This window comes from Cricetulus griseus, chromosome 3 (genome assembly GCF_003668045.3).
Source record: "Cricetulus griseus strain 17A/GY chromosome 3, alternate assembly CriGri-PICRH-1.0, whole genome shotgun sequence".
Lineage (NCBI taxonomy): Eukaryota > Metazoa > Chordata > Mammalia > Rodentia > Cricetidae > Cricetulus > Cricetulus griseus.
This window is the reverse complement of record NC_048596.1, coordinates 182,457,339-182,480,575: the sequence shown is the minus strand read 5'-3', so window position 1 is coordinate 182,480,575 and position 23,237 is coordinate 182,457,339. Positions and strand designations below refer to the sequence as shown.

The 23,237-nt window shown below is 46.7% G+C and overlaps 1 protein-coding gene across 2 annotated transcripts; it reads right to left on the bottom strand.

The window, feature by feature from the left end:
• Positions 1-729: 729 nt before the first annotated feature.
• Positions 730-22,169, bottom strand: Pla2g15 (phospholipase A2 group XV). 2 transcript variants are annotated; one of them, XM_027405901.2, is made up of 6 exons: positions 21,923-22,167; positions 16,860-17,016; positions 8,630-8,748; positions 8,288-8,386; positions 7,668-7,892; positions 730-4,894 (listed from the first exon to the last, which is right to left on the bottom strand). In XM_027405901.2, the coding sequence occupies exons 1-6, from the start codon at positions 22,047-22,049 to the stop codon at positions 4,383-4,385; spliced, it is 1,239 nt and encodes a 412-aa protein (XP_027261702.1). In that variant the 5' UTR covers positions 22,050-22,167; the 3' UTR covers positions 730-4,382. The 2 variants fall into 2 exon arrangements, with proteins under 2 accessions (XP_027261702.1, XP_027261704.1); XM_027405903.2 differs by having other exon boundaries at positions 4,709-4,894; positions 7,668-7,767; positions 21,923-22,169.
• Between the last annotated feature and the right edge of the window lie 1,068 nt (positions 22,170-23,237).

Sequence of the window (23,237 nt, the reverse complement as noted above, 5' to 3'; positions counted from 1 at the left end):
CAGGCAGAACACTGTATACTCAATAAATAAATAATCTGGGGGGTTGGAATTTGTAATGACAAAGTCATGTTGAAATATCCAAAGATTTCCCCATCACTGTGGGGTAGGAGATGCTTCTGAAATACAGATTGGAATAGCTTCAAATCATCCCTAAAGGGACTGGGAAGATGGCTCACCATTTAAGAGTGTGTCTAGTCTCTGAGGGCATCTGCACACGTACCATACCCACAACACTGATGCATAATTAAAAATAAAATCAACATCTCAAAACAAATCAAAACAAAACAAAATCTTTCTTCTGGAGAGATGGCTCAAGGTTTAAGAGCACTGGATGCTCTTCCAGAGGTTCTGAGTTCAATTCCCAGAAACCACATGGAAGCTCACAACCATCTATCATGGGACCTGATGCCCTCTTCTGGTGTGCATGCATACATGCAGACAGAGCACTCATACATAAAATACATAAATAAATCTTTAAAAAAAAACTCTCGCCGGGCAGTGGTGGCGCACGCCTTTAATCCCAGCACTCGGGAGGCAGAGGCAGGCGGATCTCTGTGAGTTCGAGACCAGCCTGGTCTACAAGAGCTAGTTCCAGGACAGCCTCCAAAGCCACAGAGAAACCCTGTCTTGAAAAACCAAAAAACAAACAAACAAACAAACAAACAAACAAAAACTCTCCTAAAACACTTCCTTCTGATGAATGAAAATGAGGACATGACAACTCCTGGGTATGGCTGAAAAGGTTTTTATTATAGATATGAGGGAGGGCACTGCCAGAAGCACCTGGAAGACTCCAGATGAACATGACCAGCAGAACAGACCAGGCCATGAGAGGAGGGGAGGGGTAGAGCAAGTGGAGGAAGAGAGGAGCCTTGGACTGAGAGGCCAAGAGAAAAACCAAAAGAGCATGTAGCCAAAATGGCTGAGTTTATATAGGAAAGAGAAGCTGAGGGAAGGGAAGCAAACTCAAGGACTGGAGAAGTTGGGGGGAGGGGCAGTGCAAGCATGTTAAGTGCCAGGAGTGGGCAGTAACAGGTTCTGGAAGAGCCTGGCAGCCAGCATCCAATTTGGTATGTCAAATTTGTCCCTGAGTCTCTTTGAGACTTAACACCTATAGGCCTATAGGATGACAGTCCTTGAGGAACCCTTGTTGTATCCTCTGCTTAGAATCCTTGAAAGTTCTCTGATGCAAGAGGACCCCCAAGATGGATCATTGGGTGTATGCAGTTCATTAACAGAGTTGTTAACACCATGGAAAACACAGACAGACAGACAACAGCATGGCAGGGACTCTTAGGAGAATTCAGGCTCCAGCAAGAAAGAACATGTACAGTGTCTAAAGACAGGAAATCAATAGGCAGTCTTATATCACTCTGAGGATGAGAGAAGTTTCCCAGCACAAGCCTCTGATTCCCAGGCAAGAGGCAGGGTAAGGGTGGGGAGCAGGATGAGGCCACCAATACTCCTTTGATGTAAACTCCCTACCCCATGTGAGATCCACAGACAGACAAGGCATCAGGACAATGACTATTAGTATAGGGGGAGAAGACACATAAGTATTGAAGCCTGGGCAGCAGCTGGATTCCCTAAGTGAATCTGCATTTATTTAGGTCAGTTGAACTTGACCCTTTAATTCTGGAATCAGTTCTCCCAGCCTGTCCGACTCAATGCTCCCTCCATCTAGTGACAAATGGGTGACAGCCACCCATTTGTCCTTGCAATAGCTAGCTACATAGAGAACCCTGCTGGCTTGCATCAAGATCTCTGGCTTTGCTGTCTCAAGTCCACATATAAAACTCTCCAGCTGAATACTCACTCTGTGTAAGACACAGGATCAGAGGCTTTCCAACATCGGCATTCCTGTTCTACAGGATCATCCCTGTAGGATATATTTATTTATCCTCAATCAGGTAACAAAGCTGAGGCTCAGGAAAGTCAAAAGAAAATTGGCTGATGCTGGTAGAGTGCCTTTCTGAATCTCTGAAATTAAGGTCCCAGTAAGGCTTTAAAAAAAAAAAAAGTTGGAAAGGTCATCACAAAAGATAGCATGGGTGTGGGTAGGGGTCAAGCAAGTAGGACTTGGGAGTGAGGCTTCTTTTTGTGTTATCAACCTTTCACTTAGGCTGGTGCGCAGCTGGGCTTGGATGTCCATACTTCATTACCCCTTTCTTGACCACCACTTCCTTCCAGGACTGTCTGGCTAACACTGCAGTCATTATACCTGGAACAGTGCGGCTTAGATCACCCTCTAGTGGCCATAGAGTATATCAACAGCCTGATCAACTCAATTGGGAAACTAGTATTGGAACTAACCATCTTCAGTGGCACCAGGCTCTCTCCCTCGGCATTATTTCCCTATCTCAGACACTCCCTTCATCTGTCCATATCCATGTGTTCCCATTTCTTAGTCATCTCTACTCATACCACTCTGCCCATCCCAGTCTTAATCTAGTCTCTCTTCCTCCTACTAGGATCCTTGAGAACAGGGAAGCTCACAGGAGTCCATGGAGTTCCATGTCTTCCACATCTGGGTTTTCAGGGCTGGCATCAGTTTCCCAGCATCTGAAGCAAAATTCTAAGGGCTCTTATGGTGAACCTGAGCTGGCCAGTGCCTGATCTCTTACTATGAATTCCTGTCCAGACTCAGAAGGCCGGGCGATAAGACGTGACTTCCTAAAATGAACTTTAGGTTCAAAAGACAGAAGCTGAGGGAAGACAGAGGCTAGGGAGTCCAGCCAGGCTCATTTGCAGGACCATCCTTTAACCCAGCCCTCACCCAGCTTTGGAGCATCATATAGGGACTACTGATTGGGCAGAAACAGGATGAGGACAAAAGCCCAAATCCAAGAGATGCAGTTCTGGTCTGTTCCTTGGTCTCAGTAGAGGAATGGATTCCAGAGAAAAGAAGAGAAGGATGAAACAAAGGCAGAGGATAATGGTGAGACACCGGCAAAAGCAGCAGCCCAATTGCTCACCTCTATACACCTTCCTACTTGACACCGCCCTCCTTTCATGCACAGTGCAGAACAAGGCACTTCACAGCATCCAGAATACTTTTATTGCCAAAATTGAGGTACAGCTTGCTCAGGGCCCCAGGTGGGGACCACCATCAGGTGAGGGAGAGATGGTGGGAATGTGCCTAACAAGGGAAGCCCAGTGAGAATCATTGTGGGAAGGCAGTGTACATAGTCCAGCCTGAAAGTGGTTTGGGGACTCCAACCTAACAGCTAACCCAAGTCTCAGCCTATAGTCAGGTCCACTGTCCCTAAGACAGGCCCAGAGTCACCATCCCTGCTGTCACACAGAGACCATGCAGCATCCCTGGGGCAAACAAAAAACCCCTAGCTAGGATGCTATGCTCCTTGCTCTCGGGGACCCTTTCAATCTCTGGACTAACTCCGGCAAACTAAACCTGTTTAGTTGCCTGGTGGGAGCAGGTGTTGGACAGGAACTCTATCACCTCTTGTCCCTTGTGCCAGCCCAAGTGGATGGCAGAAATACCCTACAGCAGTGTGCAGTATGGTGGTAAATTCTCAAGAAGGTAGCTCAGGGAAAGTTGTTCCCTTGAGCTCCCTTTCTTTTAGGTACCAAGCTAGAAATCCTGCTCTCCTTAAAATACAGTCCCAGAACCAAGGGAGCCAGCTTCAGTACTGGGCCTCACATCACAGCCAAGGAGATCAGGAGTCCTAGGATGTGACCCCCAGAACTGAGGGGTCCTCTGCTGCCCAATCCAGAACTAGGACTAGGACGCTGCTAGAGGTGAGAGGTAGGAATGGAATCTAAATATCCCAGGACCTGGAGGAATCATGGAGAACACAACAAACTGCCCTGCCTGCAGGGGTGCTGGACTGCCTCCAGGAGGCCACACCCAGGATGTCCACCAGTGAGGTCACAGGGGCTAGCAGCCTTAACCAGTAGGCTACCTGAAGCCAGTGTGTGGGAAGGACACCTGAGAGTCACTATGGAACCTTCCAGGGCAGGACCTCAGCTCAGTAACATCCCTCACAGGAAGGTTAGGCCCCAGTGGGCTAGAGGAGAAAGGCCAGAGAGCTAGGAAGACTGCGTGGCCCGAGCTGGGGACTGGAGTGAGGAGCCAAGCAAGCCAGCTCACAGAGCCAGTCTAAGGTCGCAATGCCATCAGTAGCAGCATTCTTTCCACCAAATGTCCTTTGAATCCATATTTGTGCCTTCCTTCTTCACTGCCTTTCGACACAGGAAGAATGAGAAACAGCAATCCCCTGAGGCAAATGCCTCACAGCCTAAGACCTAGGACCTCGAATAATGGTCACAAACATTTTACCGAGCTTGTAGGCCATGAAAGGGTCAGAGCCCAAGAGATGCTCCATGGTCCAGCCATCCAGCAACCCAGCCTGGCACAGGAATCAAGGCTCGAAAAGCACACGTTTCAGATAAGCCAAGGTAGTGGCATTGGCTAACATCTCAATGTGTTCGCTTCCTGGCAGCTCCTGCAATGATACTTTGTGCTCTTGGCGGCTCTGCCAGGCCTGGCACTGCAAGACACTCTCCAGGTTCACAGTGCCATCACCATCACCAAAGCAGATCTTTGGGTCACGATCAGGAAAGCTCTCATAGTAGAAAGAGTCTGGTGTGGGGACGCCAGTCCCATAGAGGCAGTGTAGCTCCACACCAGGTGGCATCATGGCTTCAACCAGCCCTTCTGTGTCCTGCCGCATGAACCAGCCATCTTCAAATCTGATGTCCTGGAAGAACTGGTGATAGTCTCGGAGAGTGTAGTTAGTTGTGGGCGTGTGCACAAATACCTTGTCATGTGACCAGGTGTGGTTGTATGGCAGTAGCCAGCTGGTGGAGACAGCGGATCGCTGCTGCTCCCGGATCTTAAGTGGCCCAATAACAGGGATGCGATTGTTGTCTCCTGGAAGGAAAGGGTTTGGATTAACCTGTGCCAAGGGAAGCAAACTGTCTGGACAGCAGGTTCTCCAACCTAGCCAATGGTCAATACCCCCATCTCTGCATCACTAGCTTTTATTTCTTTTTCTCTTCTTTCTTTCCTATTTTTTCTGTACGTGGAAAACATGCATCCATATCTACGTGTTCCCTATGTATTTCCTCGCTAGAGATTCAGCCAGCACTCCACCTCGAGTTATTTATTGTTTGCTTATCTATAAAGGACGCCCTGCTAAGTGTCTATCACCATGCCTGTGAGCACTAGTCTTGTCTAAGAGGAAACAGCAAGACAATAGGCTGGTTGGGTTTTTTGTTTGTTTGTTTGTTTTATTACATTGAACTGTATATTTGCCTTTCTTTTCCTAGGTCCAGACCAGCATTTAGTCAGCCTGGTTTCATCCTACCCATCTATAAGCCTGTGCCAGAAGGCCAGACTTGCTGGAAGCAAGGCAATGGGGTGGGAAGCTACCGCTGGAGTCACCCAGGGGGCTTTAAAAAAATAAAAACATGAAACTGGGAAGAGGATGTGGTATGGGGGAAGGCCAGGAGGAACTGGAAAAAGGATTGAGAGGGGATATGACCAAGTACATTGTCTATATGAATGAAATTCTCATAGACTAAATAAAAATGCCTTTTTTAAAAAAAAGAGTTTTATTATGTATACGTCTTGTGCCTGCATGCCAGCAGAAGGCATCAGATCTCATTCAAGGTGGTTTTGAGCCACCATGTGATTGCTGGGAATTGAACTCGGGATCTCTGCAAGAACAATCAGTGCTCTTAACCGCTGAGCCATCTCTCCAGTCCCTAAAAATACCTTTTTAAAAATAAAAAAAAAAAAGGGGGGGGCTGGAGAGATGGCTCAGCGGTTAAGAGCACTGACTGTTCTTCCAGAGGTCCTGAGTTCAATTCCCAGCAACCACATGGTAGCTCACAACCACCTTGAATGAGATCTGGTGCCCTCTGCCTGCATGCAGGCAGAAGACTGTATACATAATAAATAAATAAAATCTTTAAAAAAATTAAAAAAAAAAAATCCGGAGTCAGCTGCAGCTGGAGTCAACTTTTCCCATTAGCGATGAGACTTTCAGGGCCTGAGGCAACTGAGAAAGGAGTTACTTGTTCAAGTACTATCATCAGCCATTATCCAACACTATCTGAAAGCAGCCCTGTTGGCTGACCCCAGTGTCTCAGCTTTTCCTGCTACCTCCAGAATCCTTGGGGAAAGGGAACCCCCAGGAGTCTGTGGATTTCTATCTCTCCTGCCCCTGAATTTCTAGGGTTGGCAGCAGTTTCCAGCATCTGAGGTAAAGATCTAAGAGGTTTTAAGGAAAGATTTGAGATGGCCAATGCTTGAATTCTTACCATGTCTCCATATCAAATTCTGAAGGTGCCCACATGTCTCCCTGGAGGCCCAGGAATGGCATAGCTATGGCTGATGAATCCTCACTGTATCTAAACTTCTAAACCATGAGCTTACTGTCCCCTCAATTCAGGATCACTCCTGGGAGAAATTCTGAACCTGATCTGATCATAGCCTTCAGATAAGCAAGCAGGTCAGACAGTACCAGTGACGGCAGAAAGAAAGCCTAGAGATCCCTGAGATGGCCCTGCCTCACAGTGCCCAAGTAAGGGGGCCCAGGGCCACCACTCAGTCATGGGGGAAAGAGGATAGCTTCTGTAGAAGGACCAAAAGAGGGTTGACATTCCCAACTGCCAGGCAAGCAGAAGGGGCCAGACCCACACCTGCTTCCTCGCTGTAGTGCCTCTCACACAGGTGGGTGAAACTCATAAACAGGAAATGGTAACCAGCCTTCCCTCTGTGAGGAAAATGGGGACAGGGTAAGAAAGACTTGAGAAGGGACCCCAAAGAACTGTGGGTCAAGCTAAGTTTGTTCGTGTGTACATACACATAAGTAACAGTTAGACCACTCTATGTACAATATTACAACAGATTACAAGGGCTATCAACTAGAGAGGAAAAACTAGGAGTACTATTAGATTTTCTTTTTATTGCTTTTTTGGGGGGGGTGGTATTGAAACAGGGTTTCTCTTTGTGTGTGCCCCTGGCTGTTCTGGAACTCTCTCGACAGACCAAGCTGGCCTAGAACTCAGGGATATGCTGCCTCTGCCTCCCAAGTGCTGGATTAAACATGTGCACCCCCACTGCTCCACAACTGCTTTTTTTCTTAAAGGGTGCGTGTGCCAGTGTGTCCATATGAGTACTACAGTATGCGTGTGGAGCTCAGAGGACAACTCGTGGGAGTTGGTTTTCTTCTACCATGTGGGTTCTGGGGATTGAATTCAGGTCCTGAGACTTGGCAACAAGTGCCTTAACGTGCTGAGCCCCCTCACCAGCCACAGCACCAGATTTTCTTTGGAGAAAAAAAAAAGATATTTGTTTTTCTTTTTAATTGATTATCGTGTGTAGATGATAGGTGTGAACACATATGTCATGCCTGTATGTTGAGGTTGGATGACAAATTTGTGGAGTTGGTTCTTTCCTTACACCTTTATACTGGTTCTGGGGATTGAACTCAGATTGTTGGGTTTGCACAGCAAGCTCCTTTAGCCACTGAGACATCTCTCTGGGCCCCCAAGAGTGAAATAGAAGGGCACCCTGGATAAAGAAGGATGTTAGTCCATGGAGGAGACATGAAGGATGTTGGAATAGCATGAGACCACAGAAAAAAAAGAAGGCATTCCGGGGAACAGCCATCCATGAGAGGACAGGGAGGTCTTACCTGAGGCCAGGACGCGCAGGGTCTTGGCCACGCCCCCCCAGGGCGCACCCAGTGAAATGAAGGCGTGGATATACTTGTCCTTCCAGGCCTGTGGTTGCCGCTGCAGAAAGTAGAGCGTGTACATGTTGCCCATACTGTGGGCGACCAGCACCACGGGGCCCCCATACATCTGGTACATCTCCTCGATCATCTCTCGGAGGGCCAAGAAGTAGGGCCCGTTTTCATCTGCAGGCCAGAGCCGAGCAGAGGTCAGGCTGGAAGTGTCCTGGGACCTGGACCACTGACCAATCCACAGGCCAGACCCAGGACTAGGGGGTGCAGAGAATGTTAGAGCCTAAGTAGGAGCAGATTAGTTCCCCCAAAGGTTCATGAAGAGAGGACCAAGAGGCTCATTTTCCCCCTCAGTCTTATTCTTGACCAAGCCTCAGAGGGTCCTAGGATGAATGGTAGGGAAGGACAAGGCAAGACTCACTCAGAACTGCTGGCTGGGGCCTCTGCACTGGTTGCCAAGGCCCAGATGTAGGGAGAGCCCAAGGCCTATTAATGGCCAAGACTACCTTATCCCTGCCTCCCAATCCCTCAGGGACAGAAGAGAGGTGGGGTGGTGGGGGATTTCTTACTTGGAGCTCGGCGCCAATCGTAGGGAGCCCCTCGGAGGTCTTCTCCCCGTGTATAGCCCCAGCCCACAAGGCTCTCCACCATAGTGTGGAAATAGGAACCTACAGACAGAAATGCATAGAGTTACATAAAATACAACCAGTGTTAGCCACCCACACCACACCCACAGAGACAGTGACATCTGTCTCCCTGAAGACGTGGTAAAGGGATTTGTGTCAAAGTAATCGAGGACAGCTCATAAGCTACCCCTTGAAAACAATGTAGTACTTCCCATATTCTAGAAGCTGAGGAAAGCCCAGAGCCCCAGCTACATGCCCTGGAGATGCTGAGCAAGAGCTACATACCCACAGTCCTTTTGCTGGGGTCTAGGAACTCCAAAGAAAATGTTTCCCCAAAGCCCGGTACACGCACATCCACACCATCAGGAAACTGGGTGGCCCGAGATGTTCTGTTGTAAACCAGCCTGACAGGAGAAGATAATGAGTCGGTAACTCAAAGGTTCCACTAAGCTTAGTATGTCTCAATACTGTCCTGTGACCTTAGCCATACTCCAGTCTCAGTCCCTGGTTTGGTCAAAGGTATAAAAGAGATGAAAAAGTAACAAAGCAGGCCTCTGTGAGTTTGAGGCCAGCCTGGTCTACCCAGCAGGACAGGCTCCAAAGCTGCACAGAGAAATCCTGTATCTAAAGACAAAACAAACAACAACAAAATGACAAATGTAACAAAGCGGGTTTATAAAACACAGATCTAGCAGGACAGTGGTGGTGCACACCTTTAATCCCAGCACTGGGGAGGCAGAGGCCGGCAGATCTCTGTGAGTTCGAGGCCAGCCTGGTGTACAAAAGTGAGTTCCAGGATAGCCAGAACTGTTACATAGAGAAATTTTATCTCAAAAAACAAACAACAAAAAAATGTTTTAATTGTTTAAAAAAAAAAGTCACTCACAGAAAGCTGACAGGAGGGGCTGGAGAGATGGCTCAGAGGTTAAGAGCAATGGTTGCTCTTCCAGAGTCCTGAGTTCAATTCCCAGCAACCACTTATAATGAGATCTGGTGCCCTCTTCTGGCCAGCAGGCAAATATGCAGGGAGAACACCACATATATAATAAAACAGAAAGAAAGAAAGAAAGAAAGAAAGAAAGAAAGAAAGAAAGAAAGAAAGAAAGCTTTCAGGATCCCAACATTGATCCAAATGTAGGGCCTGAGGCCACTCTCTCCAGTGGATAACCTACAAAGTGTAGAAAATTGTTGTGGAAAGTCAAGGCAGCTTTGTGCAAGATGAAAATCTAAACTGGTCAGAGGAACAACAAAGACAAAAAAAAAATCTCTTTTTTCAACCTGTTCCTCTGTTGGCAGTACCTGAGGCCATGTGTCTCCAGGACAAAAATAGAAATATAGCTCAACAGCCCAAGAATAACTGCAATCACACTCCAAAAAGTAAGTCAACAAAGAGGGCAGCTTGGACAGCAGGGAAGCCTGGGTGTCCAGGGGATCGGCCAGCAAGTCTCTGGGAAAAGCTTTTAATTGATGAAGCTTTTTTTAAAAAAAGATTTATTTATTATGTATACAGCATTCTGCCTGCATGTATCCATGCAAGACAGAGGAGGGCACCAGATCTCATTACAGATGTTTGCGAGTCACCATGTGGTTGCGGGGAATGAACTCAGGACCTCTGGAAGAGCAGTGCTCCTAACCTCTGAGCCATCTCTTCAGCCCAACTGATGAAGTTCTAATCAGTGCAAACATATACCAAGCATTAGCTATGTTCTTTGATTTATTAAGAGCACTTGTGGGGCTGGAGGGATGGCTCAGAGGTTAAGAGCACTGACTGCTCTTCCAGAGGTCTTGAGTTCAATTCCCAGCAACCACATGGTGGCTTACAATCATCTACAATTCAATCTGGTGCCCTCTTCTGGCCTGTAGGTAAAATAGTGTATATGTAATAAATAAATCTTAAAAAAAAAAGGGGGGGGCTGGAGAGATGGCTCAGCGGTTAAGAGCACTGACTGTTCTTCCAGAGGTCCTGAGTTCAATTCCCAGCAACCACATGGCGGCTCACAACCGCCTTGAATGAGATCTGGTGCCCTCCACCTGCATGCAGGCAGAAGACTGTATACATAATAAATAAAATAAAATCTAAAAATAAAATAAAATAAAATAAAAGAACACTTGTTTCAGGTCAGGCAGTGTGGTAGTGGCGCAATTTGATCCCAGAACTTAGGAAGCAGAGGCAGGCAGATCTCTGACTTCAAGGCCAGTCTACAGGGCAAGTTCCAGGACAGCCAGGGGTATTGAGAGACCCTGTCTTGGAAGGTGAGGCACTTGTTGATCTTGCAGAGGACCCAGGTTCAATTCCTAGCACTCACATGCCGCTCATAGCCATCTGTAACTCCCAGTCCTAGGAAATCTGATGTCCTCTTCTGACTTTCACAGGCACCCAGCATACATCACACTTACATATATGCAAGCAAAACACTCATACACATAAAATAATAAAATAAATCTAGAAAAAAAACCAGAATCATAGTCTGCCTTTAGAGACTTCTCTCTGGGAAGGGACTTTAGGATAATACAATTCTGAGTCTGAATCATCTTTCTGATTATCAGCTGAATGAAATGGCTGTAATCAATTTTATAAATTCACTGAGCTTTGGGATTTCCTTATCTATAAAGTACATTTGTTTTGTTTTGCTTTGTTGTGGTTCTTGGGATGAAATTCAAAGCCTTATCCATGATACACTGAGTTACACCCCCCATCTCCTGTAAAACAGGTTTAAAGACAATACCATTTCCAAGGAGTGCCTCAAGATTAAATTAAAATTGTCATTTGGTGGCAATTTTATTATGGTGCAGACCTCAAGAGTGTTCTAGTACAAATCTAGACAGTGTATGTCATTCATTCAAACATGTTCTTGATGAAAGAAACACACACACACACACACACACACACACACACACACACACACACACACACGAGAATAGTGGACCAATAAAACACACCTGTGATCCCAGCATTCAGGAGGCAGAGCCAGGATTGTTAGTTCCAGCCTGGGTTACATTGGGAATTTGAGCCCATCTTGAGCTACACAGTGGGCCCTGTCTCACAGCCCTTTTTTTATTTAATCGTATGTGTAAGACTTTTGTCTGCATGAACATAGATGCACCACATGCATAGCTGGTACCTTCAAAAAAGGGCATTAGATCCCTTGGGACTGAAGTTATGATGGTTGTGAGCCACCATGTGATTTCTAGGGCTTGAACTTGGGTTCTCCGCTAGAGAGGGGAGTGTTTGAATCTACTGGGCCATCTTTTTTTTTTTTTTTTAAGATTTATTTATTTATTTTGTATGCAATATTCTACTTCCATATATGCCTGCACGCCAGAAGAGGGCACCATAATCTCATTACAGATGGTTGTGAGCCACCATGTGGTTGCTGGGAATTGAACTCAGGACCTCTGGAAAAACAGTCAGTGCTCTTAACCTCCAAGCCATCTCTCCAGCCCCTACTGGGCCATCTTACCAATCCCTTTTGCGTTGCTGTTTTGTTGGTCTTTATTGTTGTTTAGACAGGACCTTCTGGGGCACTGGTGGCACACGACTTTAATCCCAGCACTTGGGAGGCAGAGACAGGCGGATCTACAAGAGCTAGTTCCAGGACAGCCTCCAAAGCCACAGAGAAACCCTGTCTTGAAAAACAAAAAACAAAAACAAAAACAAAAACAAAAACTTGGCTTGGCAGTGGTACATACATGCCTTTAATTCCAGCACTCAGGTTGCAGAGTTGGCAGATCTCTGGGAGTTCAAGGCCACCTGGTCTACAAAAGGAGTCCAGGATAGCCAGGGCTACACAGAGAAACCCTCTCTCACCCCCTACACTCCCACCCATGCAATAAAATTAAAAAGTAAAAATAAAAATTATAGTCAGGTGTTATAGCACATGCCTTTAGTTCCGGGCCAGCCAAGTCTACACAGTAAAATCCTATCTTTAAAAAATGTAGCAGGGCTATGGTGGCACATGCCTTTGATACCAGGAGCATCTCTATGAGTTCAAGGCCAGCCTGATATATAGAGCTAGTTCCAGGACAGCTAGGGCTGTTACACAGAGGAAACCCTGTGTTGAAAAACCATAAATAAATAATTTAGTAAACACATAAAGCAGCAACTCAGTTACTGATTATTAACATCAACTTTGGTAACACACCCAGCATGGAGGTGCATGCCTTTAACCCTGCACTCCCGGGTAGATGTGGATGGATGGTTCTCCATGAATTTGAGGCCAGCCTGATCTATATAGCGAGTTCCAGGCTAGACAGGACTGCGTTGTCAGACCCTAAAGGTATCATAATTCATTGGGGTTAACAGCACCTGAGTAACATTTGCTACAAAGGTAAAATGATTACTATAGCATAAGGCCATAAGAAAATTTCAGCTCCATTATCTTTCTTGGGGGAGAGGGAAGATAAAGACCAAACCTCCCTCCCTGTCTTTTTAAAAATCTATGTGCAATGTCTGTATGTTAATGTGAGTATACATCATATGACATGTGTTCAGGTGTCTATGGAATCCAGCAAGCATCAGATCCCTTGGAGCTGAAGTTATAAGCAGTTGTGAGCCATCTAACATTGATGATAAGTAGCAACCAGGGTCTTTCAGCCCCAAGCCAGGGGCTTTCTAGCCAGGGCTAGAAAAGAGCCACATGTCCAGCCTTTCCCTGTACTGAAGGGAGCACCTCCACCCTCCCTCACACAAAACTGTTTTCTCTTACTTTGTTTCCTTTTTTGTTGTAATCTTTGTTTTGTTTTTTGGGTTTTTGTTTTTGTTTTATTTTTTTGAGACAGGGTTTCTCTGTGGCTTTGGAAGCTGTCCTGGAACTAGATCTTATATACCAGGCTGGTCTCGAACTCACAGAGATCTGCCTGCCTCTGCCTCCCAAATGCTGGGATTAAAGGCCTGCGGCCTGAGCCACCACCGCCTGGATAATCTTTGTTTGTTTTTAGATAGTGTTTCTCGATACAGCCCTAGGAATTTGCTCTGTATACCACGCTAGCCTTGAACTCTCAGTGATCTTCTGTCTCCAAAACACTGGAATCCCAGGTATGTGTCACAAGGTCTGACTAATCTGCCCTTGACAAAATATTATTATGGCTGAAATGGGTCTGTAATCCCCCCTGTTCCAGAGGCTGATGAAGAAGGACTGAAAGTTCAAGGCCAGCCTGGTAATTTATAGAGATCCAGCTAAAAAAAAAAAAAAAATTTTTTTTTTGAGACAGGGATTCTCTGTGTAGCCCTGGCCACCTTGGAACTCATTCTGTAGACCAGGCTGGCCTTGAACTCACAGAGATGCACCTGTCTCTGCCTCCTAAAGGCATGCAGCAGCCAGGCGTTGGTGGCCCACACCTTTAATCTCAGCAGTCCGGAGGCCGAGGCAGGCAGATCTCTATGAGTTCCAGGACAGGCTCCAAAGCCACAGAGAAACCCTGTCTCGAAAAAACAAAAACAACAAAAAAGGCATGCAGCATCACAACTGGCTATCTCAAAGAAACAAAAAGTTAAGTTTTATTGTTTGTCATATGTATGTATTTGTTCATTTGTATGTAGATGCGTGTCATAATGCACATGTGGAGTTTAAGGGTCTGACTTGGTGGCAGCCCAAGTTTGGGGCTGAAGAGTGGGAGTGGGAGTTCCAGCATAGCCAAGGCTACACAGAGAGACCCTGTCTCAAAAAGAAACAAACAAAAAGGAGCAAGAAAAGGAAGATGGATCCAGTAAGTTGGTTTAGTGGATAAAGGTACTTGCTCACCAGGCTGAAGACCTGAGTTCCATCACTGGAAACAATATGATAGAGGGAGAAAACTAAAGCTCTCAGGTTGTCCCCTGAACTATACACTCATGCTATAGCATGTGCACCTACCCTTAAATGAATAAATGTGATTTTCTAAAAAAATAAAGGTAGGGACATTCATCAGTTAAGAGCACTGGCTGCTATTCCAAGACCTGGCCTCTGCAGATGCCAGCATGTATACATGCAAACCACCCATACACATAAAAATAAATAAATCTTAAAAAATAAAAAAATGAAAAGTGGGGGGGGGGGCAGTGGTGGTGCACGCCTTTAATCCCAGCACTCAGGAGGCAGAGGTAGGCAGATGTCTGTGAGTTATAGAGCCAGTGCCAGGACAGGCTCCAAAGCTACAGAGAAACTGTGTCTCAAAAAAACAAAAAACAAAACAAAACAAAGATAAAATAAAAAGGAGAGGACACGAAAGTGGGAAAGGGGTATCTTTGGGAGGAGCTGGATATGATCAAGATACATTGTATAGGCCAGGTGTAGTGGCGCACGCCTTTAGTGCCAGCACTTGGGAGGACAGAGATCGGCAGATTTCTGTGAGTTCCAGGCCACCCTGTTCTAAGGAGTGAACAATCAGAACAGCCAGAGATACATAGTGAGACCCTGTTTTGAAAAACAAAAACAGCCGGTTGTGGTGGTCCACGCCAGTAGGATTTGCTGAAGGTGGTGGAGGCAGGGGGATCAAAGCTAGCCTGGGCTACATACTTTAGCTGGGTGTGGTGGAACATGCCTTTAATCAAGAGGCAGAGGCAGCCTGGTCTACAGAGTGAGTACCAGGACAGGCTCCAAAAACTGCAGAGAAACCCTGTTTCGAAAAACCAAAAAAAAAAAAAACCAAAAACAAAAAACAAAAAGATACATTGTATAGTAACTCCAGTCCTAGGGGATCTGGCACCCTCTTCTGGTTTCTGTGGGCACTACATACATGGTGCACAGACATACATGTAGGCAAAACACACATAAACATGAAGGGAAATTTTTAAAGAAAGGAAAAGGAACTAGGGAAATGGCTCCTTGAAGAAGACCCAGGTTCAACTCCCAGCACCAGCCTGGTAGCTCATAGCCATCTGTAACTTCAGTTCCAGCAGATGTCTTCCTCTGACTTCTGCAAGCATGCATTCAGTGCATACATACACATGCTGGTAAAACATCATACACACAAAATAAATCTAAAAATAACTTTTTAAAAAATATACTGTAGCTGGGCAGTGGTAGTGCAGACCTTTAATCCCAGCACTACTCGGGAGGCACAGGCAGGACAGATCTCTGTGAGTTCCAGGCCAGCCTAGTCTACAGAGAGAGTTCCAGGACAGCCTCCAAAGCTACACAGAGAAACCCTGTCTCGAAAAAACAAAAACAACAACAAAAAGATTTTAAAAAAATAATCACCAGGACCACTAAAACCTCTTGTCATCCAACTAAAATGTTTACTTCATAGCCCCCTTAACTTTATCCTCTAAAAACCACTGATGTGCTAGGACATACAGGAAATCCATCTCTTCAGTCTGTTTGTTCAGGGTGTTGAGACAGTATTTTGCTACTTAACAGTGGCTGGTACCCATTCTGTTGCCAAAGCTAAGCTAGTCTCAGTTGTGATAATTCTCCTTCCTCAGCCTCCCTCCCAAATGCTGAGATTATAGATATACCAATATACAAATATGTTTACAAACATATTTGTGTTTGGTTACTAAATAGATTTGGGTTGACTATGTCATAACATGAAAAGTGAGATGGCACGGCAGGTAAAGACACTTGCCACCAAGTCTGTCTGAGAATCTGAGTTCAGTCTCTGGGACCATATGGTAGAAGAAGAGAACTAATTTCCACAAGTTGTCCTCTGATCTCCACACCCACACCCCTGCACATACAATAAATAAATAAATAAATAAATAAATAAGTTTTTAAAGAGTGAGATGATAGGGTACAAAACACAATATAACTGTTTAACCAAAGTAAGAATGGGAAATTTTTGATCCACACACTAGTAATAAATTTCACTTTATAATGGGAAAAATATAATCCCTTATATTAAATTTGGTAAAACACAGTTCTTTGCCAACATAATTTGATACTTGGTGAGGGCTAAAGAAACATACAAGAGGCCTGGAGGGAGTGATGGTGGGGCGATTTCACATAGGGAATAAAGTCATTTCGTTGGGGAAGTGAATTAATTACAGTTACAAAGTAGCAATGATATAATTTTATGGTTGGGTGGTCACCACAACATGGGGAACTTTATTAAAGGGTTGCAGCATTAAGAAGGTTGAGGACCACTGCAGCTAGTGCTCTTAATCACTGAGCCAACTCAAAAGCTAGGTTCTAAAGGGTGAATGGGAGGGATTAGTGAAGCCTACAAAATCAAAATCTCCCCCCCAAAAATCAGAATCCCCATATGTGAAGATTACAATGTGAAGAGATGCAGAATTATGGCAGGAAGAACAAGCAGCTGGAGAGGCAGGTGCAGTCAAGACTCAGGCAAAGGAAGGAGGGGAGCCACACTGAGTCTAGCACTTGATGGCTAAACTAGAGAAGGGAGGATCAGGAGCAGCAAGAAGGAGAGAACATGCCTCAGTGTGTAGAGCTAGCGCTGACCAGACCAGATCAAAGGCAGAAGACAGAGCCCAGGAGAGGGTACTTTTCCATCAGTTGAGGAATGAGGACAAAGACTCTGAAGGTCTCTGTAGGCCCCCATAGTGGTCCCCCCACCTGTGTGTACTAGCCCCTACCTGATATTGTCAATCCAGCAGTCAATGATAACAGGCAAAAGCAGCTCAAGGTTCAGCCAGAGTGTGAAGTAGCTGTCCGTCCTCTTGGAGCAAAGATAGTGTACAACCTTTGGTTTGTCCAGCTTTGCTTCTAGCTGGTTACCCAAATCACCAGGCACTGCAGAAGAAAAAGACAGGCATGGGCCCAAGCCCTGGCAAGCTGGGGACCCCCAAGAACCTTTGAGTCTGTAAAAGGGCCACTCAAGAGTCACGAACACCACCTTCATGTAGAAAAGTTGTTACTAGCCAGGCATGGCAGTGAGTATCTGTAATTCCAGCATTTAGGAAGCTGAGGCAGGAGGATCAAGTGACTGGCAGCCCAATATGGGCTGCACAATGAGATCCTGTTTCAAAACAAACAGAAGCAAGAGCCACATTAATGGGTAAGAAGCCCACCAACAGATACCCTGGGGCAGCTTAAAGGGAGGCCTGATTACTTTCGGGGAGGCCCATAAGACTCTCTCTAATGATATGGAATAAAAATAACCTCCCTGGATCTTCACTGAAACTTCCTCGTAGGCCATTCAGAAAGAGCTTCAAGCTAGTCACTTCCCTAAAAGGCTGTGGTTGTCCTGAGACCTCAGCCTAGACTGCCCCTACATATACAGATGGTTCCCAAGGTTAACATACCCAGAACATACTCTACCTCGGAGGGGCTTTGAGGCTCATGGAAGTTTTCCAGAACCTCCAAAATTTGGCCAGTGCTACAGTCCCGATATTAGATAGTAACCTCCAGGCTTAAACTTGGCTGTAAAGAAGACCAACCAGGGTCTTATCTACCCCCCAAGCAGTGGGGCACAAAGCAGAGTGCTAGGCCAAAAACTAAATCTAGAGGTAGTAGTACCCTTATGTTTTGTATGTTTTTGTTTTTCAACAAGTTCTTGCTGACATTGGGAGGCAGAGGCAGGTGGATCTTTGTGAGTTTGAGACCATCCTGGTCTACAAGAGCTAGTTCCAGGACAGCTTCCAAAGTCAGAGAAACCCTGTCTCGAAAAACAAAACAAAACAAAAATCATACTTTTCCTGACTCCAACCTCCCAAATGCTGGGATTACAGGCCTGTGGGAGGGAGGTCATGATTTAAAAAAAAAAAAACAAAAAACAAACAAACAAAAAAAAAAAAACCACAAATAACAGATGCTTACAATGGTACCAGCAGACCCACCAAGGCCCCGAGGCCTTGCTAAAGGCAGGAAAGTTCCAGAGGATAGATTTGTGGAAGGCTTTGGAATGGTTGAGTGGTATGCTGCAGATGACTAATCTGCAGTAACATGCCATAGCAGCCACCCTTGTGGGGTGGGGCCAAGTTCCAAGCATGACTGGAGACCACCCTTGTCAATCTCATGGCTCACACAGACTCGAGGGCCCTGGTAACGCCAAGCCCATACTCATCCCTTTAATTCAAAGTATTGAAAGCCCCATAATCGCCGGGTGGTGGTGGCACACACCTTTAGTTCTAGCACTTGGGAAGCAGAGGCAGGCGGATCTCTGTGAGTTTAAGGCCAGCCTAGTCTTCAATGAGAGTTACAGGACAGCTTCCAAAGCCACAGAGAAACCCTGTCTGGAAAAACAAAACAAAACAATCAAACAAAAGCCCCATAATCTATTCCCATTAACGTTACAGGCCACATGTTCTTGTTATAGGCTACACTCTGGACACTTCAGAGAGACAACCCCTTCCAAGACCCACAGTCACTATTTAGAGCCACTTGCCTTTCCTCACCGGTGACTTTGAACCCAGTACAGCACATGTCCTTGCCTGAGTGTTATCCCAGTGTCAGAGTGTTGTGGGAAGCAGGTGAGAAGCATGCCTTCCCCTCCCTTCATGATGTAGGTACAGAAGCAGGAAACTTCCTGCATGGGAGCCTCTACATGACATACAGTGAGCTGGGCATGTGGTCTGGTCACTATCTCCATCCACCAAAGGGGAAATGAGTGAAAGAGGAAGCCACCAGATACCCCTTTCCCAAGTCAGGCTATGTAGCTTCTAAAAAAGCAATGGCCCCTTCCTGAGATACTTGGTGCCTGAAACAAGGACAAGAGCCACACATAAAACTTTTACTTCAGCCGGGCGTTGGTAGCGTACACCTTAAATCCCAGCACTCTGGAGGCAGAGGCAGGCGGATCTCTGTGAGTTTGAGGCCAACCTGGTCTCCAGAGCGAGTGCCAGGATAGGCTCCAAAGCTAACACAGAGAAACCCTGTCTCGGAGGAAAAAAAAAAAAAGAAAGAAAGAAAGAAAGTAACTGTTTAGGCTGGAGAGAGGGCTCAGAGGTTAAGAGCACTGACAGCTCTTCCAGAGGTCGTGAGTTCAATTCCCAGCAACCACATGGTGGCTCACAACCATCCGTTATGAGATCTGGTGCCCTCTTCTGGTGTGCAGATATACATGGAAGCAGAATGTTGTATACATAATAAATAAAATCTTAAAAAAAACCTTTTACTTCAACTAACACTGGGAAGGGTCATCTTCATATAAATTTTAGCATCACATTAACTTATTTAAAATATATATATATATATATATATATATATATATATATATGTAGGGGAAGCTGTAGCCACGCCTTCTTAGGGGCTGGCTACAGGAGTACCTGAGGGCTTGTGAGGGCGTGGTCAGAGTGAGTAGGGGGACTGCGTTTTCGGTTTCGCTCTCTCTTTGCTTCTTGCTGTACAGACTACCACCGGCTGGCTGGTTTGCTCTGTAAGTAAGTCTTTTCCCTATTAAATACCCTTATATTTCTACCTGACTCTGTCTTGGTAATTACCTACTATAGCAGGTGTCAGAAGTGGGGGGAATTGTAGGGGAAGCTGTAGCCAGCCCCTAAGAAGGCGTGGCTACAGCTTCCCCTACATATATATACACACATACATACATACATACATACATACATACATATGAGAGCACACACAGCATGTGTGTGAAGACTGGAGGACAACTTGCCAGAACTGGTTTCATCTGGGGATGGAACTTGGTCTTCAGGCTTCATGACTGAGAGGGATACAAATGGTTTGCCTAAGGTTCCACCCCCTGCATGCCTGCATGGGGTCAATTTTCTGACTTCTGTTGTCTCTACCACTAACTGAGGACCCACACTTTGTGCCTAGGAACAGGAACGGCTCTCTCCCGGTCTCTGAGTTACCAGCAGCAGCCCCAAACCCTGAAAAGATGGGCAGGCTGAGGGTGCAGATGTTCAGATCCCTGTGGAGTCTGAGGAGTCTCTGCTATGACTTAGGATAACCAAAGACTGGATGTATTAACAAGTGCAGTTAGCACCAATTCATCCAGGTTAAAAAAAAAATTCATGGCAAACAAGCTGGGTGGTAGTGGCACACACCTTTAATCTCAGTATGAGGGCGCAGAGGCAGGCAGATCTCTGTGAATACAAGAACACCCTGATCTACAAAGAGAGGACAGGGCTACGGACAGGGCTGCATCAAAAAAAAAAACAAAAAAAGTTGCAAACTTGCATATGGTCAGAGAACATACACCCCAAAGCCAAGGTCCCCATTCTTAGACTTCCTTAGGCTCACTCGTGACTTCTTTACACTGGTTCCCAGAGTAAAGTCCGGATGACCCAATAAGTCACAAGGTCTACACCATATGTGCCTCCTGCCTCCCACCACATCCTCAACTATTCCAACCAGCCTGGAAGCATCTTCCAACCATCCAACCAACCTTAGTTTCAGCACACTCCAGGAAGACTTCCCTGGCACCCACTCATCCAGACTGACTCTGATTCTCTGTGCTTAGCCATCACAGATCTCATCCCCGAGAGCCATCCTAGAAGTTGGAAAGGCAGGGCCAAGTATGTACAAATCTCTAAGAAAACTGGGCCCAGAATCCCCCAGACCATTTCCTGACCTAGAATGCCTATTTTTTGTTTTGTTTTGTTTTTTGAGACTGGGTGTCTCTGTGTAACCCTGGTGTCCTGAAACTTGCATTGTCGACCAGGCCAGCCTCAAACTCAAAGATCGGCCTGCCTCTGCCTCCCGAGTGCTGGGGTTAAAGTTGCCTATTGAGGTGTCCTAGGACCATTTTGCCAGTCAACACTATCCTTCTATGATCTGCAATTTCCCTATTAAAATATTCCCAGAAGTCAAGTGTGGTGACACATGCTTTTTAATCTCAGCACTTGGGAAGCACATCTCCGTGAGTCCGAGGACAGCCGGGTCTACGGAGTGAGTACCAGAACACAGAGAAACCCTGTCTTGAAAGAGCACAGGAACCAGGGACGCAGGCTCTGGCAGCGTGTGTCTGTGCTCAGGAGTCCTGGCTGGCCACTGAAACACTAGCTCAAGATGAGGGCCAAGTCAAGTCTAAGACTTCCAAAGATTTTATCCTGGTCTATTGGCATAAGAAAACACTGTTGATTCTTGTTCAGCTGCCAGGTCTAGGACCAAAGAGTAATAGGCAGGGAATGTCTCCTGGCCCGCAACACAGCCCGGAGTAAGTAGGTCTTGTAGGGGAGGGAGTAGAGAGCAACACCTGTTCGTAGCTGTGGTCCCAAGCCTTTTTTTGTCTTCCCTTCCCTTAGCTATCCTACCTCCCTTAGGCCTTCTCCCCGAAAGTCAGTGTCATGCATTTTGTAAATTGAGAGCAAGGGGGAATGCTCTCAATAATCTCGATGGCCAGCAAAGAAAGAACTTGCTACCAGACATGCCCTGCGAAATAGTAGGGCGATGCCTTCTAGGCAGACTCAGACCAATTCTAGTCTCTGGAGTAGGGTTGAATTGCCTCAGTCTTTCCAGCTAAGAAATGGGGGCATGGTAAGGCAAGGTTTGGAGCTGATGCAGATACGGAAATCGGACAGTATATTTTCCCCTCGATCTCATGTTTTAGAGAGTGGCTGACCACACCCGTGCCCACTATGGAGGGAGACGGGTTAACAGACCCGACCCAGGTTAAGAGACCAAAACGCTCTGGGTGTCGTGCTTAAAGCAGATGCACAGCGGGGAAGTCGGCCGACTGGCTGCACTGGATCCGGCAGTACCCTCCCACCGTCCCGCCGCACGCGAGTCTCACCCAGCACCACCGGGGGGTGACGTTGGACCGAGAGCGCCAGGTCCGCCAGCATCATTAGCAGAAGCAGCGGGACCAAGAGGCCACTCCGGAGCTGGGTCGCGCGACAAGTGAGGTGATGGCGATCCATGTCGTGAGACTGGCAGCAGGTCCAATGGACTGCTTTAGTGATAAGAGATCGTGCCTAGGCCGGGGCCGCAGCGTCGTGCTCAACCCCACCGCTCCCAGCCACTAGCTAATTAAGACCCGCCTCTTGCTAAGGCTCTACCAATTGGAACTCTCCGCCACGAGCGTCCCGCCCACTCAAGCTCACCACCAGTCCTTGCCCACCCCTGGGCTTGCTGCTAGACTGTGCTGCGTGCCGAACACATCGATCGACGGCTGGGCGCCGCCTGGCTCCCAGCCTGTCATCCTGCCACTAGGCAGCCCCACCTCACGGAGTACCCAACACAGCCATTGACACTCGAGTCCACTCAGGTAGTCCTCATTCCCGATTCCTAGCCCTCCCACATCCGAAGGACCGAAAACAGGTCGTGCCGAAAGAGGTCCATCATTTGCTGTGACTGATCAACCTCTCTAAAGGCAAGGAAAGAGGAAGTGAGTCCTAGGGAGTTGGTTCGTTGTTGAAACTCAGGTGACCAGCAGCTGACCAGGACCTTTGTACAGCCTTCACCCTGGCATCCCCAGGGGCATCTAATTTTGGCCGCCCATGCCCAGAGAAATTCTACACTCTGCCTTCCAGGTAGAAATGCAGGTGGGACCCAAGAAACGGGTCCGGGAGGAGCTACATCAGCCTGTTCCAAATGAAGGGTCTGTCACTTGTTTGTAAGTGCAGCACGCGGAGTAGAATTGGAAGTGGTTTTAACCCGAAACTGTGAGCATCTGTTTGTAAGTTTCCTCTGCTAAGAACAGGGCTCAGGGGCTCGTGCTGGCACTTGAGTCCCTCATACAAACCTGGGGACTCAAATAGGGCACAAGACTTGAGCCAGGAGCTGGGGCCGAGGCCCACTGGGCAGAGGTTCAACACTGGTAATAAGGCAGCCACTGTGGGGTAGAGTTAACCAGTGCATTTGAGAAATGAACCACCGTACACTTCCTTCTGAAGGCCACTTGCACCCTTGGGACATTGCTTAGTCCCAAGATCTCTGACCCACCCTTCACCTCTTCCTTCCCTCTTCTTGGTAAACAGCTGGCTAGTGTTAAAGTCGTTCATTCTTAGTTTTTATAGCAAAATGGAAAGTTTTTAAAAAGACCTGTTTTAGGCAGGGCGTTGGTGGCGCACGTCTTTAATCCCACCACTCGAGAGGCAGAGGCAGGT

What these genes read in the sequence shown, in the direction of transcription:
- Pla2g15 (XM_027405901.2), bottom strand. Translation starts at nt 22,049, where the DNA reads ATGGATCGCCATCACCTCACTTGTCGCGCGACCCAGCTCCGGAGTGGC. An exon ending in TCACCCCCCGGTGGTGCTGG is followed by an intron (nt 17,017 to 21,922) that starts GTGAGACTCGCG and finishes TTTCTTCTGCAG; the next exon opens with TGCCTGGTGATTTGGGTAAC. An exon ending in TGCTGGATTGACAATATCAG is followed by an intron (nt 8,749 to 16,859) that starts GTAGGGGCTAGT and finishes TTCTCCTGTCAG; the next exon opens with GCTGGTTTACAACAGAACAT.